This window comes from Tubulanus polymorphus, chromosome 9 (assembly GCF_964204645.1).
Source record: "Tubulanus polymorphus chromosome 9, tnTubPoly1.2, whole genome shotgun sequence".
Classification (NCBI taxonomy): Eukaryota; Metazoa; Nemertea; class Palaeonemertea; order Tubulaniformes; family Tubulanidae; genus Tubulanus; species Tubulanus polymorphus.
The window spans coordinates 5,614,162-5,629,435 of NC_134033.1; the positions used below are offsets into that span (position 1 = coordinate 5,614,162).

Here is a 15,274-nt window from a genome sequence, read left to right on the forward strand (position 1 = left end):
TAGCTAAAGATGTTCTTTGAATTGTCTTAAAAGCCCTGCCGATGAAATCGACGATAACCAGCTATACGGTCCTAAAACATACGGCTCGTCTTAAGATGTTACATTAGCCGATGTTTTTAGACTGGTCGTAAGTCTAAGCCATGCCTATGGAAATGGCCATGAACCTTGCACCACCAGTTTTTACCACGTCGAGAAGATAATTTAAAGTCATGACTTATTTCCATAAGAATGGTCTTTAGTTGGTAGATTGACTATGTATTTAGTTGGTAGATTTACTATGGAACCATTATGGTCACAAACTGTGGGATAGGCGGGATAGGCCAAGGTCATGTTTATTTGAAGCATTTTGAATTGTTTTTATAAGCGTTACCTCGGCGAAAGTAGCATTGAGTTGTGTAGGCGGTAACAACTGGCCTTCGATGTATCTGCTAGACGAAGGACAAACGGTAACCATCGGAGATTTAATGTCGCTCAGATCAGCGGAACCAATCGCTGGGCAGGTAGGAAAACATCCGTTTCCTCCGTTTAAGCAAGTTAGGTAGATATCTGTGAAAATTCACCCTTATTCTGCCTTTTGTGATAATTGCCATGGAAACAAGGATCCAGTTCCACAGTTGTGAGTTAGTGTTAACTCTGAGTTAAAGTTAGTTCATTTTCAAAGAGTTAACTCAAGAGTTAAATCTTAACTCAGAACTGTGGAACTGGAACAAGGTATGTAGTTCAAATTTCAGATGCCTCCACATCTAGAAATTATACCTATCTTCATGGCAAGTTTCATGCTTTTATCACAAGAGGCACAATGTTTTCACTTATCTTCCCTACTATATCGGCCTACCGTATCATAATGATATAAACTTCTAGAAATAGCTGACACTAGATCTTTGAAAATGTTTTTGATTAAAGTTAGCGTAGTGAAGCTAGGCATATAGTAATCAAAGAAAAAAAATGACTGCCATCACGACATCTAAGTTGGTAAATACTTGTCATATTAAGTGAACGTTTGTGATTTCTTGGATAATTTATGGAGGAAGCCATGTTATACTGCATTAATTGGTGATATCATAGGGGGATTCGTAGAGTATACTTCCGCTGTTTGTATACAAGAACGCACGAGGGAAATCTCTCCAACAAAGTTGACGCTCGTTTAACGGAAAAATCGTCCTGCTTACTCGTTGGAAATGATAGTATTGATGCTCAGTGAAACGAACATGTAAGAATATACTGCTTCTATCTCATCCGTTAATGCTGTAATTAGAACTTTAAACTCTCAAAGCCTCCAAATTTGAACTTGGTTATTTCCACACGGCCATATATAAACGTTCAGTACAGAGATTCAACACAATCACTCGTTCCGCTTGACTGCGTTTACAGCTTGTAACACTGACTATAAACCGCTAAAATGGGGCCTAAACCACGAGGAGTCAATTCGACAGTAAATACTGCACCCAAAAAAAGTCACAAAATTTGAAATGTAAATCGGTGGCAACTCCTAAAGATAGTGCTAGTAAGCAGACGGAAACAGAGCAGCCTTCTACTGAGGAAAACCGCAAAAAAAGAGATCGCTCAGAAGGCTCCCTAAATACCTCTGGCGACGCTCCCAATCCATCAAAAAATGCGCAACAGAGGATCATATGGGCAGTGAGAGCGAATATCAAACAGACGCCGAGGATGATGAAATCTCCAACAAAATGCTACTAAATGAGATACGCAAGATGAAAATTACTCTCGAAAGGAAGATCGATTGTAAGTTTAATCAGCTCAAACAAGAGATGGAGTTATACAAAACTGAAATCGAAAAAAAACATTGATTTCCAAATACAAAATGCGAAAGACGAACTGAGAACCGAACTAAGAAACGAATTCAGTAGCAAAATATGCGATTTAGAAAAAACAACTACACGTCAGCCGAGTGGTCAAAGATTGCGATTGCTCGAAGACCGTCTAATCGACCAAGAAGCGAGAGCACGCCGTAGCAACCTTGTTTTTGTAGGAGTGCCAGAATCAGATATGAATTGCGAATTACAAATTCGCGAATCGCTTATAAATTCATTTCAGATGGATAGAACACAGGTTACAAATATGGTATTCCAGCGAGCACATAGGAACCCTACTTACGTGGGCCCAAACACCAAGTTGCCGCGATCTATAACCGTTAAGTTTAGAGATTATTGCGATCGCACTTCAGTCTATCAAGCGCGGAAAAATGCAATTACAGATACGAAAATCCGAATTTATGAGGATTTTCCACTGGAAATACGAGCGAAACGCAAAATTCTCCTCGATAAGCTACGTGAAATCAAAGCGAAAGAACCCCACGTGAAAGCATTTGTTACGTATGATAGGTTAGTGTATAAATCAGATTCATTCAAAGTTATCGATAGCGAAATAGTGAAAGTTACGCGTTGGTCACCAGTGGGTAACGGAAAACCAAACATGAGATCACCACCGACAGGAGCGAATACGCACAGCCGAAGCCTGGCCGATCAGGCAGTCCGAAACCCCACTATCGCCGCAGAACACCAACCGAAAAACCAACAAAAACCGGTGGACAATCCGACACCAACGGCAGAAAACCCGATGGACAGCACAAAAACAAAGACACCCTCTGTTAACGAAATGTTAGAGCCTGATGATACGATGCTCACCCTAGATCAACCGTTAAATCCCAAATCCCCCAATGCGAATAACAATCTCATCGATCTAAGCGATATAATTTCGAATGCGCGAGCCGCGTTAGAAAGCGAATAGGAAACTGTCGAGCGTAACATACAATCGTCTGGCCTTCCTAACTTTGATAAGTTGCGGTTATATAGTTTAAACGTCGGTGGATTAAAAACAAAGATAGACTCCTTGGATTTCAACAACTTTTGTACACTCGCAGATATTATTGTATTAACAGAAACTAAAATTGATGAAACAGACGAATTATGGGTCAAAGAATATTTTGATACGCTTGGTTTCTATGTGGTAATGAACAATAGATTTAAATTAGCTCTGAGAAAATCGGGGGGTATATTAATTGCCATAAGGAAAGATCTTAATAGCTATGTTAAAGTTCTACCAAAAACATCAAGCCATGTACTTTGGGTTGAACTGAATAAGTCGTACTTAGGTTGGGATAAAAACCTGACCTTGGGAGGTGTATACATACCACCGGTGTCGAGTAGTTACGGAAGAAATGTTTGACCAACTAGATACAGATATGATTAATTTAACGTCAGATAATAATACATTTATTTGTTTATGCGGCGACTTTAATGCATATACTAAAGAGTTACCGGATTACGTTGTGCATGATGAAAATTTGATTAATATTCTAGCTATAAATGAGATATTCCATGAATCTGCTAATAGTCTAGCTGTAATGATAAATGGTGGTTTTTTAAGCAGAAAAAATAAGGACAAATACGTGAATAACTGGGGTTATCGATTATTAGAGCTGTGTAAAAATCATAATATATTTGTAGCAAATGGAAGATTAGGAAAAGATCAGGGCGTTGGAGAATTTACTTGTGTAAAGGGCGTAAATCATCATGTTGTGGATTATATTTTAATGTCAGCTGAACTTTTCACGAAATGCTCTGATTTTAATGTTATGGACTTTGACCGTATACTGTCCGATGTTCATTGTGCTATTTATTGTACTCTAGCCTCAGATTGTAATATTTAAAGGAATGAGTTTCTACCATCCAGAGAGAAGGGCAAAATCCGGTGGTCAAAAGATAAAGAGGGTCTCTTTAGGAATGCTATTGACCAACAGAAATTAAGTCAGTTAAATCTTGATCTAAACGATAACAAAATAAATTGTGAAACTGCGAATAATATTTTAACGGAGACATTGATTGGAGCTTCCGAACGTACAATGGGTAGAAAAAAGATTGTTTCAAAAAATAATCGTAAAAAGCCGTTTTTATCTGACCCTGAAGTTTTAAAACACCGAAAATGTTATAGGCGAGCAAGAAAGAGCTGTAAAAGACACCCAACACCACAACGAAGAACACACATGAATTTGGCTTATAGGAAATACAATTTGGCTATTAAAAAAGCGAAACAAAAATACCTTTTGGATCAAAATAACCTTTTGAAAAAACTGTCGAAAACCGATCCAAGAGCTTATTGGAAGTTTTTTTCTAAAGCCAAACAATATGTTTGTAAAGCCTCCCTATCTGACCTTTTTCATCATTTTCAAAACTAAATCAAATACCAACAGACGACGACGATGATAGTAATTATTTTGATGTAAATAACTTTATCGATGTTGACAATGACGACGCCCTCAATCGAGTCATTACGGAATCGGAAATTTCTAAATGTATAAAGAAACTTAAGAATAACAAGGCACCTGGATGTGACGAGATACTGAACGAATTCCTTAAAACCTCTGAAGATATAATAATGCCCACTTTAGTCAATCTCTTTAATAAGGTCCTGGAAACTGGGATTATCCCTGAGAACTGGACAATTGGTAAAGTTACACCTATTTTTAAGAACAAAGGCGAGCCACGTGATCCGGACAATTATCGGGGAATCACATTACTGAGTTGTATTAGTAAGTTATTCACAAGTATATTAAACGATCGTCTCCATGAATTTCTTGAATCAAATGAACTCCTGAATAGAAATCAAGCCGGATTTCGAAAAAATCATAGCATTTTGGATCACATTTTCACCCTTCACTCAGTAATTGACACCCTTTTTAGTAAGAAGCGAAAGCTCTATTGTATTTTTATTGACAACCAAAAGGCATTTGATACAATATGGCGAAAGGCACTGTGGCACAAACTTATCTCAACAGGTATCACCGGAAATATCCTAAACGTAATTCATAATATGTATAAACATATCAAATCCATGGTTCACGTGCAGGGTCAATCCTCAGGTTGTTTTCTTAGTAACATAGGATTGAGACAAGGGGAAAATTTATCGCCAGTGCTTTTTTCTATATTTGTCAATGACCTTGAGGCTTCATTAATTGAAAGTGGTTGTCAAGGGATTTCATCTCCCTTCGAAAACGAAGATCTATGGGTTCAGCTACTAGTTCTGCTGTACGCAGATGATACGATCTTATTGGCCGATAGTGCAAGTGCACTTCAGAAAAACCTCGATATGTTGGTCGCTTATTGTAAAAGGTGGAAATTAGTAATCAATATTAGTAAAACTAAAGCCATTGTATTCAAAAAAAGGAAGTCTATTAGACAACCCGTATTTAATATCGATGGAGTATTAATCAAAACTGTATCTGAATTTAAATATTTAGGTGTGCTTTTTAATTATACAGGAAACTTTGCAAAATGTAAAAAGCTGATTTGTGAACACGCAAAGAAGGCGCTTATATTTGTTCTTAAGAAAGTTCAACATTTTTCTCTTGACTTTGATACTGCTTTCCAAGTCTTTGACGCAATGGTTGGATCGATTTTAACATTTGGTTGTGAGGTGTGGGGCTTTGGAAATTTTGATGTTATTGAAAAAATTCATTTAACATTTTGTTAATATCTGCTAAGCCTCAAGAGGTCAACACCAAATTTGATGATATACGGTGAGACAGGAAGGTTTCCATTTGAAATTCGTATCGAAGTTCGTATGGTAAAATTTTGGGGACACTTGATCCTGCATGAAGAGACATACTCTGGTAAAATGTACCGCATTCTTTATAATAGTCATTTAAATGGTTCGCAAAGTAAATGGATATCCTGTATCAAATCAATCTTACAGAATTGTGGTCTTGGTAATATATGGTTGGAACAAACTTTTCCGAATATTCCCTACCTTGGGGAACTCGTAAAACTTAGATTAGAAGATCAATTTAAACAGACATGGCATGGATCGATGGTACTATCCTCTAAATTAGATACGTATAGAATATTTAAAACTGATTGGGGACAAGAAAAATATCTTTCATCACTACCACGAAGTTTAAGAATCTCACTATGTAGATTTAGATGTTCCAACCATAAATTACCAATAGAGACTGGTAGATATGAAAACAAACCACGGAACGAACGAGTTTGTAATAAATGTAACGAGAATACTATTGGGGACGAATATCATTTCATACTGAAGTGCGAATTTTTCAACGCTTTTAGAATTTTGTATATACCTAACAGATATAGAATTGGCGCAAATCATTATAAATTCAAGCAATTGCTCAGTAATGAAAACCTGTATTACAGTCTATCTAAATACATTACGACTGCTACACGGTTGTTATAGCTAGGGCTATTAATATGTATAAATTTGCCAGCTTTTATATTTATACTATTCATACTATTTTGTTATGCTCGGAAAAATTGTATATCTTTTTTGGAGCAATAAACTAAACTAAACTAAAACTAAACTAGAGACGCATAGGGCCTAAAATGATGACGTCATACGGGGGATTTTTGGGCGCCATACCAAAATCATCCAGAGGGGACGAGGCAAACCTGCTAAAAGTGATTGTGATGTCATAGGGAGATTTGAGGAGGCAGTCATCTTTCGTCAATGGTCAAACGAATTTGATGATGTCATAGGGAGATTTATGGAAGTTGTCATGAAAGGGCAGATGAGATTGATGATATCATAGGGGGGTTATGAAAGCTTTCTAAAAGCGTTTCTAAAAGGTTAGATGAGTTTTGATGATGGGGATTTTTGAAAGTTTCTAAAAGGGAAGATTAGTTTGATGATGTCATAGGGGGATTTTTGTAAGCAGTTATGATTTCTAGAAGTAATAATGATAAGTTGGTAATGCCATAGGGATTAATGTATGAAATCAGCTTTTTAGGTAGAATGACTTAATGATGTCATAGGGTGATTAACGGGGACAGTCGTGTTGTTATTTCAGATCGTCACTGTTCACAGTGATTCTCAGTATGTTTATCTCGAGTTGTTGCCGGTTGATAGAATCGATTCGATGTCGCTGAAAACGACGGTTCCGCTGTCGGAATTAGACCCGAGTAAACGAACACCTCGCGTCAGACGGGCCGCGTCGAGTCCGATACAACGCGTGAGAAACTTCTTCAAAGACAACTTCGATTTTCAGGTGAGGCTCCCGGGCAGTGCGGGGATAGATATAGAAGCTCACACCCACAACAAAGATGCTTCATCGAATTTTTTTCTAAGATTGTTTCCGTATCGTAATGCTCATCTCCGGGAATGCCATTGTCGTTACAAGATTAAATTATATAAACAATTGCACCCCAGTACATTGTACGTAAGTTGGCGTACTCGTTAAGTGTGTCTTCACTGCGGTGCGGTGTATCTTTACTAATGTTTCAGAGCGTTAGGCAGGTGCTGTCATCTTTCATTAGGCCTAGAGAAAATATAATTAAATCAATGCGCTGCAATGCAGAGTGCTACTGCAAAGTCCACTGATTTATACACCGCACTGCGGTGTAGACACACTGAAAAGTTTAAGCAGGTTTTAGTGTAGAATTCTATTTTTTTCTAATTTCGCGTAGTTTTCGTCTAAAGTGAAGGCGACGTCGAGTTTGAACTTGGATTTTACCCCGACCGTGAAATTGAAACTGAAAATATCGTGGGAGTCGCCGTATCTGGAGGAGGCCGGAGCCGAATTCACCGGAACTCTCGAGGCTTACGTCGAATCTAGAGTCGATTTCGAAGCCAGGTTCGGTTTTAACTAACAAGCCTTTCCATTTTCACTATATTTCATTCTAAAATGTTATCATCAAATAGTTTCATTCTCTAAGAAAATAACACAACATAAATCTATATGTCGCTATTTCTATTTATTCGTTATAGTTTTAAAGGTAATGGACCGACTGAGAAGATGTTCAACAATCCTGTATCAAACCTGCAGGTCGGCTTGTTCTCGATACCGATTTGGGCGACTCCACCTATCTTTCTACCCGGATCATTCCTCTTCGATCTAAAATTCAACGTTCACGTGGACGTGAAGGTAAGCATCATTATAAATTTCTATTATTCAAAACTTGTTGAATTTATCTTGAATCTGTTGTGTGGGTTTAATTAGACTCTGGATTACCCTGTTCCACCAGTTGTGCGACCTGAATTTGACTGTTGATCCAGTTCCGCTGTTGTGTCGGATCATTAATTGCATTCTGGATTGAGTTCCTGTTCATGACGTCAATTTCTATCAACATGACAAATATTTCTTATTTTGGACATGAATTTAGTGTGTTTGGTCTCATTGAATATGAGATGTCCCATTCGCCCTTTCGTAAAATCAACCACTTAGCATTGATGGTTCAATTGCCCTCGATTTGCCCATTCATCATAACAGGAATCAAATTAATGCTCCGATTCGTCCTTCATTTGTCCTTTCTGTGTATGGAAATATGTATCTTAAAACGGTATCTATCGTTTACTAGAAAGAAAAAATATCAAAACACAGGAAATCCATGAAAAGTAAATTTATTTTCGAAACAAACAATTCAGCTCTCAATATCTAGTGGGAAAGATTTTGGTAAAACGCTTTTGTATCCGAATTACTGATTACCGGCATTTCTCCCTGACATAAACGCATCAGATCATTGAACTTGTCGGCGCTCAACTTCGGTTTTTTCATCGTACGCCGGCATAGGATATGGGATCATCTCTACGAAGTTTCGTCTTGACTTTAGATCTAAGGGTGCGAATACGTCATCATGATGCGACATCTTGAATCCGATTATGCTGGGTGAATCTTTGTTAACTTGCAACTCGCGAACTTTTTTCCAATCAATTTCCAACGAACCATCGTTGGCCTCTCGAATGCGAAGAATGGACAGATTTTTCGCCAAATCTTTCCAGTTCAGGATATCGCCAGTATCCACTTGAGTGACGCTAGTTGTTGATCTCAAGCGTGCCATTTTGATTATTGCCGATAATTCGCTAGGTGTCATAATCTCCGGAATTCGTTTTATTGCGCGTTCGACACAACTGTGTACAGCATCGCCCTCGTTTTGACCGTGGTGTGGTTCAAAGTAACGTATTGTTATACTTTGTACATTAACGCTATTCTGGACAAAGTACAAAAGCATACACGGTAAAATACTATTCTTATTCTGCCCGGAACATCCATCAGCAAAAAGGAATACATGGCGTACAGAGTTAGCGTCAATTCTTTTCAAGTACTGATAAACGCACGAGGCGATTTCGTTTGAACCTCGACCAGCAATGCCTTCATGCCATAAAAAACATTCACAATGTTTCGAATTGACATCGGATATCGTAAAGTTATAACAAGATAATCTTCTACTGTAGAATATTTCGGAGCGGTTTGTTTTTGGTAGGAATATTACTTGTTGCAGATCAAATGAACATACGTTTATCTTGTCATTTAATGATGCATGACATTTCAAAGACGATTTGATATTCCGAACTTTCTCCTTTTCACTGATGTGGGTTTCAAATTGATCCTTCAGTTTGGCCTTCTCTGTTTCATTTCCGTTACGATATGATTCGCATAAACCACATGCATCTTTCTTGGGATTATGAAATTTCAATTTCATAGATTTGAAGACCTTGCATTAGTATGAGAAAGACACTTTGTTTTCTGGTTGACACTCGTGGTTTTTGTTTTTAAATTTCACTCATTCGCCCCACTTGTAGTAGCATTGCAAAATCGTTACTATAGCACACAGGGGCTCGTTACGATAGCTGGGGGTCCAAAATCAAAGATTTGACCCAGTATCCTAGGTACCACCTATAAAAAAAGAAAAGGGAGCTAACATTTTGACATGATACTAGAATTGACCTTCTCATTTCAATCGCTCATAACTTCGTAACCCATCGACCGATTCGCTCGAAATTGGTTTCGTTTCATTCCTAAGAGGTTACTTTTTCGTTTGAGACCTTCCGCGACAAAATCGGATAAGAGACACCCGAGAAATCACGACTCAAATCCGAAAAAACGAGTCAAAATAGCCAAAGCCGGAATTACTAGGACGTCTCGGAGTAGTCGATTCCCGACGAAAAACGATGAGTTGACGCGGTTCCCGGACGTTAATCTTCACATATCATACATCGCTGGAAAGCTTATGAACTGACCTTATTGAAAAATGCGTTTATTTGATAATCCGTTCCGAAACCGGCGACAAGCGAGGTGATAATACGCACCGAACCGATAAATACGCACTTTAAGCGTCACTGAACCGCCATTGAGGGTGTGACGTCACGGGCTCTGAGGACTGATAAATTCGCGATACGTGATTGGTCGACTGAATATGTCAATTATCTAGCGTTGCATGCTGGGATTTCTCGTGACGTCACGCAGTTAATGGCGGCCGGAATACACTTGGAAATCGTATTTATCGCATCAATCTGGATTATCAGCTCGCCAGTCGCGGGTATCGGAACGGATTATCAAATAAACGCGTCTGTCAATAAGGTCAGTTCATAAGCGAAAAAGTAACCTCTTAGGAATGAAACGAAACCAATTTCGAGCGAATCGGTCGATGGGTTACGAAGTTATGAGCGATTGAAATGAGAAGGTCAATTCTAGTATGTCAAAATGTTAGCTCCCTTTTCTTTTTTTATACTAGGTGGTACCTAGGATACTGGGTCAAATCTTAGATTTTGGACCCCCAGCTATCGTAACGAGCCCCTGTGCTATAGCAATGCATATTTAACAAAAGGGCGAATGGAACCATTCGCCCTTTTGTGAGAAAGGTAATTGGGCTTAATATTTCATATGACCTTAGTGGATTTTTAAAAATCGTATTTCCAGTAAGAATAGACAAAAAATACTTCATAAGGCCATAGAAACCATCCCCATAATGTTCATGGTGGGCTCAGTTAAAAACTGTAAAAAATTCCCATTCGCCCCTTCGTCAATTATTGAGTGGGTTTTGTAATGATGTACGTAGGAAATATACCCAGACTTTAACGTTTTATTTCCAGGCTAAAGGTTTTGTGTCAGTAAAAGCGGGAGCTACTGGTACAATGAAGACCGGTGTTTCGTGGAAGCCGTCCGGTGGTGTGTTTCAGGAACCGACGTTCGATATCACTCCGATTCGCGAATACGGCGGTGAATTAGACGAGAAAGAGACTCGTGCGACCCTCACGGCAACCTTAACCCCATCGTTTAAAATGATCTGGCCGACTAATATTCTCAAACGACTCGGTATATTGATACCCTCGAAATTAAAGCGTTTATTAGGTTAGTTTGAGCATCTTAGCCACCAGGGGGCGGTTACTTGTCGCTAGCATTCAATATCCCCACAATGGGCTAGTGACGGAGTTAGCGTTTCACCGCCAGGGGAAATTTAACCGATAGTTTTTGATATTACCGCCAGGGAGCAGTAACTGATAGTATTTGCAGTCCACCACCAGATTGCATTTTCCTATGGCATCCCGCCATATGGCACTTGCACTAGGTGCAGTGACTCGAAGGTTATCTGATATGTCAATCAACATGAGGAAATCTGGGAGAGGTTTGTTTCAAGTAATTTAATCAGAAATTCTTTGTTATACACTTTCAGAAATCCACGATGGAAAAGGCCACACGAGAACCGGATTCGTCGAGGTTTCGATACAAGCCCCGGTGGTCGGCCAAGCGTGGGCAGACGCTTGCAGCGAAAAGTGTGCTGACGACCCGGATGCGAACCTGCAGCTCGGAATGAGCGGAAGTCTAGAGGAGATTACCGGATCGTTGAAAATAAACGCATTCGGTTTCGAACCGTACGAATTCCTGAGATACGACCCGAAATTCTCCCGGAAGTTATCGTAAGTAGACGGATTACTTTTATTTGATTCGTTTTGCCCATCCCTTTCAATGCTAGCGAATTGATACCCGAAAGTGTATCTGAAAATGTGCAAAATAGTGCGTCTTCACCGCCACTTACTGACATTCTACTTTGTTCACTATCTAACAACTAGGTGGTGACATCTCTCATTAGAGATCAAAAATAAAATACTAATTACATCGATACACTGGTGTAATCGCCAAGTCGAAAACCTATTTAAACACTGCAGTGAAGACGCACTGAAAGGTTGAAGAAGGGCGAGGGAGGGAGGGAGGGAGGGAGGGAGGGAGGGAGGGAGGGAGGGAGGGAGGGAGGGAGGGAGGGAGGGACCAAATTATGTCGGACTTACCAAATTATTCCGTGTGGATGCGAATCGGTTCCTCTGTATTTCACCTTTTTTCATTGATCCGCCCCTGGAAGGTGGCAGTTTATTCTATTAAATCGTACATCGAATTTAAAATGACGATTATTTCAGGAAATGTGTAAAGATGCCGGTGCCGTGTTGCGTGTGTAAAGACACCGGAAAACCGGGTAAAATTGACCCGGAAACGAAAAAATGCATGTGCGAATGTTTCTGCGACCCACCACAAAATACGATACAAAGTTGGAAGGTACGTCCTTTTATCGATCTACGATTTAAAAAAGAACAACCCGGTTGGGATTCTGTCTGCTGCAAGAAGGGTACACCATTATCAAGAGACACAAATTAATGCTGCGGGTATGGATTAAAGTCTAGAAGAAAGTTTACTGAAAATGAACAAGATTTGGATTTGTCACGTACGACATCTATCGGGCTCGCTGGAGGAACATATAGTGCTCATTCCATTTTCAAAATTCGTTATAATTTCTATGTCTTTCTAGCCGGAAGGTGGAGAATGCCAGTGCGAATTGTGTCCGGACAATACAACTCCGAAGAAGAAGAGAAAAGACGGAAGTCTGTGGTGTCCGTGCGAGTGCGCCGACGGAAGCCGGAAAGATACGCGTAGCGACGGCAGCTGTCCGGTGAGCGATTAGCGCATAATCTCAAATCTCGAGCACCGACGAGTTCGGATGAGACTTCGCGTAAATTGAGTTATTTTCCTTTCAATTTTAGTGCGATTGTACTTGTAAAGACGGTCGAACTGTCGGTACATTGTCGGCTGATGGTCAGTGTTCGGCTTGCGAGTGTACGTGTAAAAACTGTGAACGTTCTCAACTCGGAGCAGACGGCCAATGCGTCTGCCCGAACGACGTGTAAGTTTGTCCATTCAAATTTTGATCTTTCTGTTTAACTACTTCATGTTGTACCTTGTTTCGAAGAATGTCTCATGAAATGAAAACATTCAATATCAGATAACCTTGTGTTCCGCTCGCTTGATTCTTCCAGAAAACATTAGTTGCCCCATAAATGCATTACCAAATTTGATTGCTTTTTGACCATTTTGGGAATAACGTGGCCATCACAATACGCCGCCCTGGCCCTGGCATCATCACATTGGTCGAATAGTGCTCTTCCCAAGAGTAAATGGCGCCTTCGTGAATCTCCTTACGACATCATGAAATACTAAAATTTCTAGTCATTGGGTCTCCGTATAGACCTTTCTGTAAAAGATGACCACCACAATGAGAGGCGCAGTGGCCGAGTGGTCGAAGCCGTCGGTCACTGGTCTCGTCAATCCAGGGTTTATGGGTTCAAACCCTGGTGGCGACAGAGTTTCTTGGTCCCTGTGTGGCGCTTAGCGGGTTGAGTGTGTTAAAAAAACCACAATGAGAGTTAATGGTCTTATAGATCCCTCGATTCTAAGATAGGCCTTCGTAAATTCCCTAAACATCATCAAGTGTCGTAAGACTCTTCTGCGAAAATATGGTTGACTCTATGACATCCATGACATCAACGGATATGAACACCATATCATTGTTTTTTTTTACATTATCTATAGCTGTCCATCGCGGTGTAGATATGGAACTGTTTGGGTCGGATGTGAATGCAAGTGTAAAGACCAGAACACATGTGGAGTTGACTCGGTCTGCTTACCCGGTCGCCGTGGCAAAAACTGCAATATCCCTGACTGCGGTCCTTGCCCGAGTAAGTGATGATTGTGAGGGCAAATGAATGAAATCATTTGGTTATACATGTTGTATCGGGTGCCTAGAACAGAAACATGATTCTTAGAATGAACCGAAATTTTATCAGACGTTTGGCCTGATTGCAATAAGCGTCCATAGTCATACCCACACAGCGTTTTCAAAGCCAAACTCGTGAGTGAATTATAAAAATTGGGGCTGAAAAACCCTTTCGTTGGGATTGGAATAGTTAGAAAAAACTCTTTAGGCTTGGGGAATTATTGGCGATATTTCCGAAAGTAATCCAAGGAGATATCGATATCTATCAGCGTTTGGCTATATGAACGACTATATGACAGCTCTAGAGCGTGTCAGAGCAGTTTGTGCAGCCATTTACGACTAACTCGCGGACAATCAGTTTAGTAGTTCAGTCACCTATTTGGTGACCATGCCAAAATCTATCGGATATCATCATCGCACCCTGTGACGACGCCGACGATTGTAAATACACCTACGCCTACCATAGAATTTAGCGCACTGCTATCTTATAGGGGTGAGAAAATGTTCGTTATCGCGCTAGAAATTGCTACGTAAACCACATAAAATGATTTCATTTTTGAATCAACACGAACAATTTGTTTCGTAAAGCCCAGTCATAGATTTTGGGTGATTCGAACTCTTAACGTTTTGAAACGACTTTTATTGCTGACCGACCAAAAGATATTATAACGAGCGATAAAATTCTAGTGGAATTGAAATATGATTGTAGATTGTGGAAATGGATTCTGTCGGAAGGAGTGGTGGCGTGGACCATGTAGAGCTCGGTGTCGTTGTAGAAACGGTTGGCGCGGACGTTGTTGCGAAATAAATGATCCGTCAGCGACGTGGGGCGATCCGCACATTACTACACTCGACGGTCAGTATACACTGCTCAGCCCCCTATGACATCATCAAATTTGATCGAAAAAGCCTTCTACACCAATGACATCATCGAATTTATCGAATGAGCCTTTCAAGATAAATGGTTGCCTCCAAATCTCCTTCTGACATCATACAATTTATTGAAAGGCCCTTCTAGGGTACCTAGAAAACCCATATGACATCAAACCATATCGCTATGAATCAAATAAATCAAAAATGCTGTAAAACTTCTGAATACCGGAAATCTTAAGATTTTTAAATGTCTGGTTAATTCAGGCCAGCGTTTGTTAATCTTAGTGAATTTGTCTTTAATCAGGGCGCGATTTCGATTACTACGATATCGGCGAGTACTGGTATTGTTTGAGTAGGAAGATGAATTTTGGAATTCAAACGCGATTCTTTTATCACATCTCGATGTCTTTGACAGGCGGAGTCGCTGTGAAAGCAGTCGACTCCGTAGTCACGATTATGACTAAAATCACAACTTCAGCAACTGAGTTACCGCACATCAGGTAATCCGTTAAATGCACTTATGCCATCATTAAATTGCATCGCGCATTTTATCTATAGACCGTTACTGAAGAGCCTGCAGCATACGTAAATTCCCTTTGACATCACTAAATTGC

At 39.8% G+C, this 15,274-nt stretch overlaps 2 protein-coding genes across 2 annotated transcripts in view; one reads left to right on the forward strand and one right to left on the reverse strand.

Moving 5' to 3' along the window:
• LOC141910490 (uncharacterized) overlaps nt 1-15,274 on the forward strand; it is a 52,848-nt gene that overhangs the window by 19,676 nt on the left and 17,898 nt on the right. The window contains exons 18-29 of the mRNA XM_074801183.1: nt 365-500; nt 6,821-7,018; nt 7,437-7,603; nt 7,738-7,894; nt 10,840-11,098; nt 11,421-11,664; nt 12,160-12,295; nt 12,546-12,686; nt 12,778-12,917; nt 13,604-13,749; nt 14,497-14,643; nt 14,965-15,160. Of these exons, the coding sequence (XP_074657284.1) occupies nt 365-500; nt 6,821-7,018; nt 7,437-7,603; nt 7,738-7,894; nt 10,840-11,098; nt 11,421-11,664; nt 12,160-12,295; nt 12,546-12,686; nt 12,778-12,917; nt 13,604-13,749; nt 14,497-14,643; nt 14,965-15,160 (2,067 nt within the window). The remainder of the gene's footprint in view (nt 1-364; nt 501-6,820; nt 7,019-7,436; nt 7,604-7,737; nt 7,895-10,839; nt 11,099-11,420; nt 11,665-12,159; nt 12,296-12,545; nt 12,687-12,777; nt 12,918-13,603; nt 13,750-14,496; nt 14,644-14,964; nt 15,161-15,274) is intronic.
• On the reverse strand, nt 8,487-9,555 carry LOC141911149 (uncharacterized). Its single transcript, XM_074802123.1, has 2 exons — nt 9,544-9,555; nt 8,487-9,461 (listed from the first exon to the last, which is right to left on the reverse strand). The coding sequence occupies exons 1-2, from the start codon at nt 9,553-9,555 to the stop codon at nt 8,487-8,489; spliced, it is 987 nt and encodes a 328-aa protein (XP_074658224.1).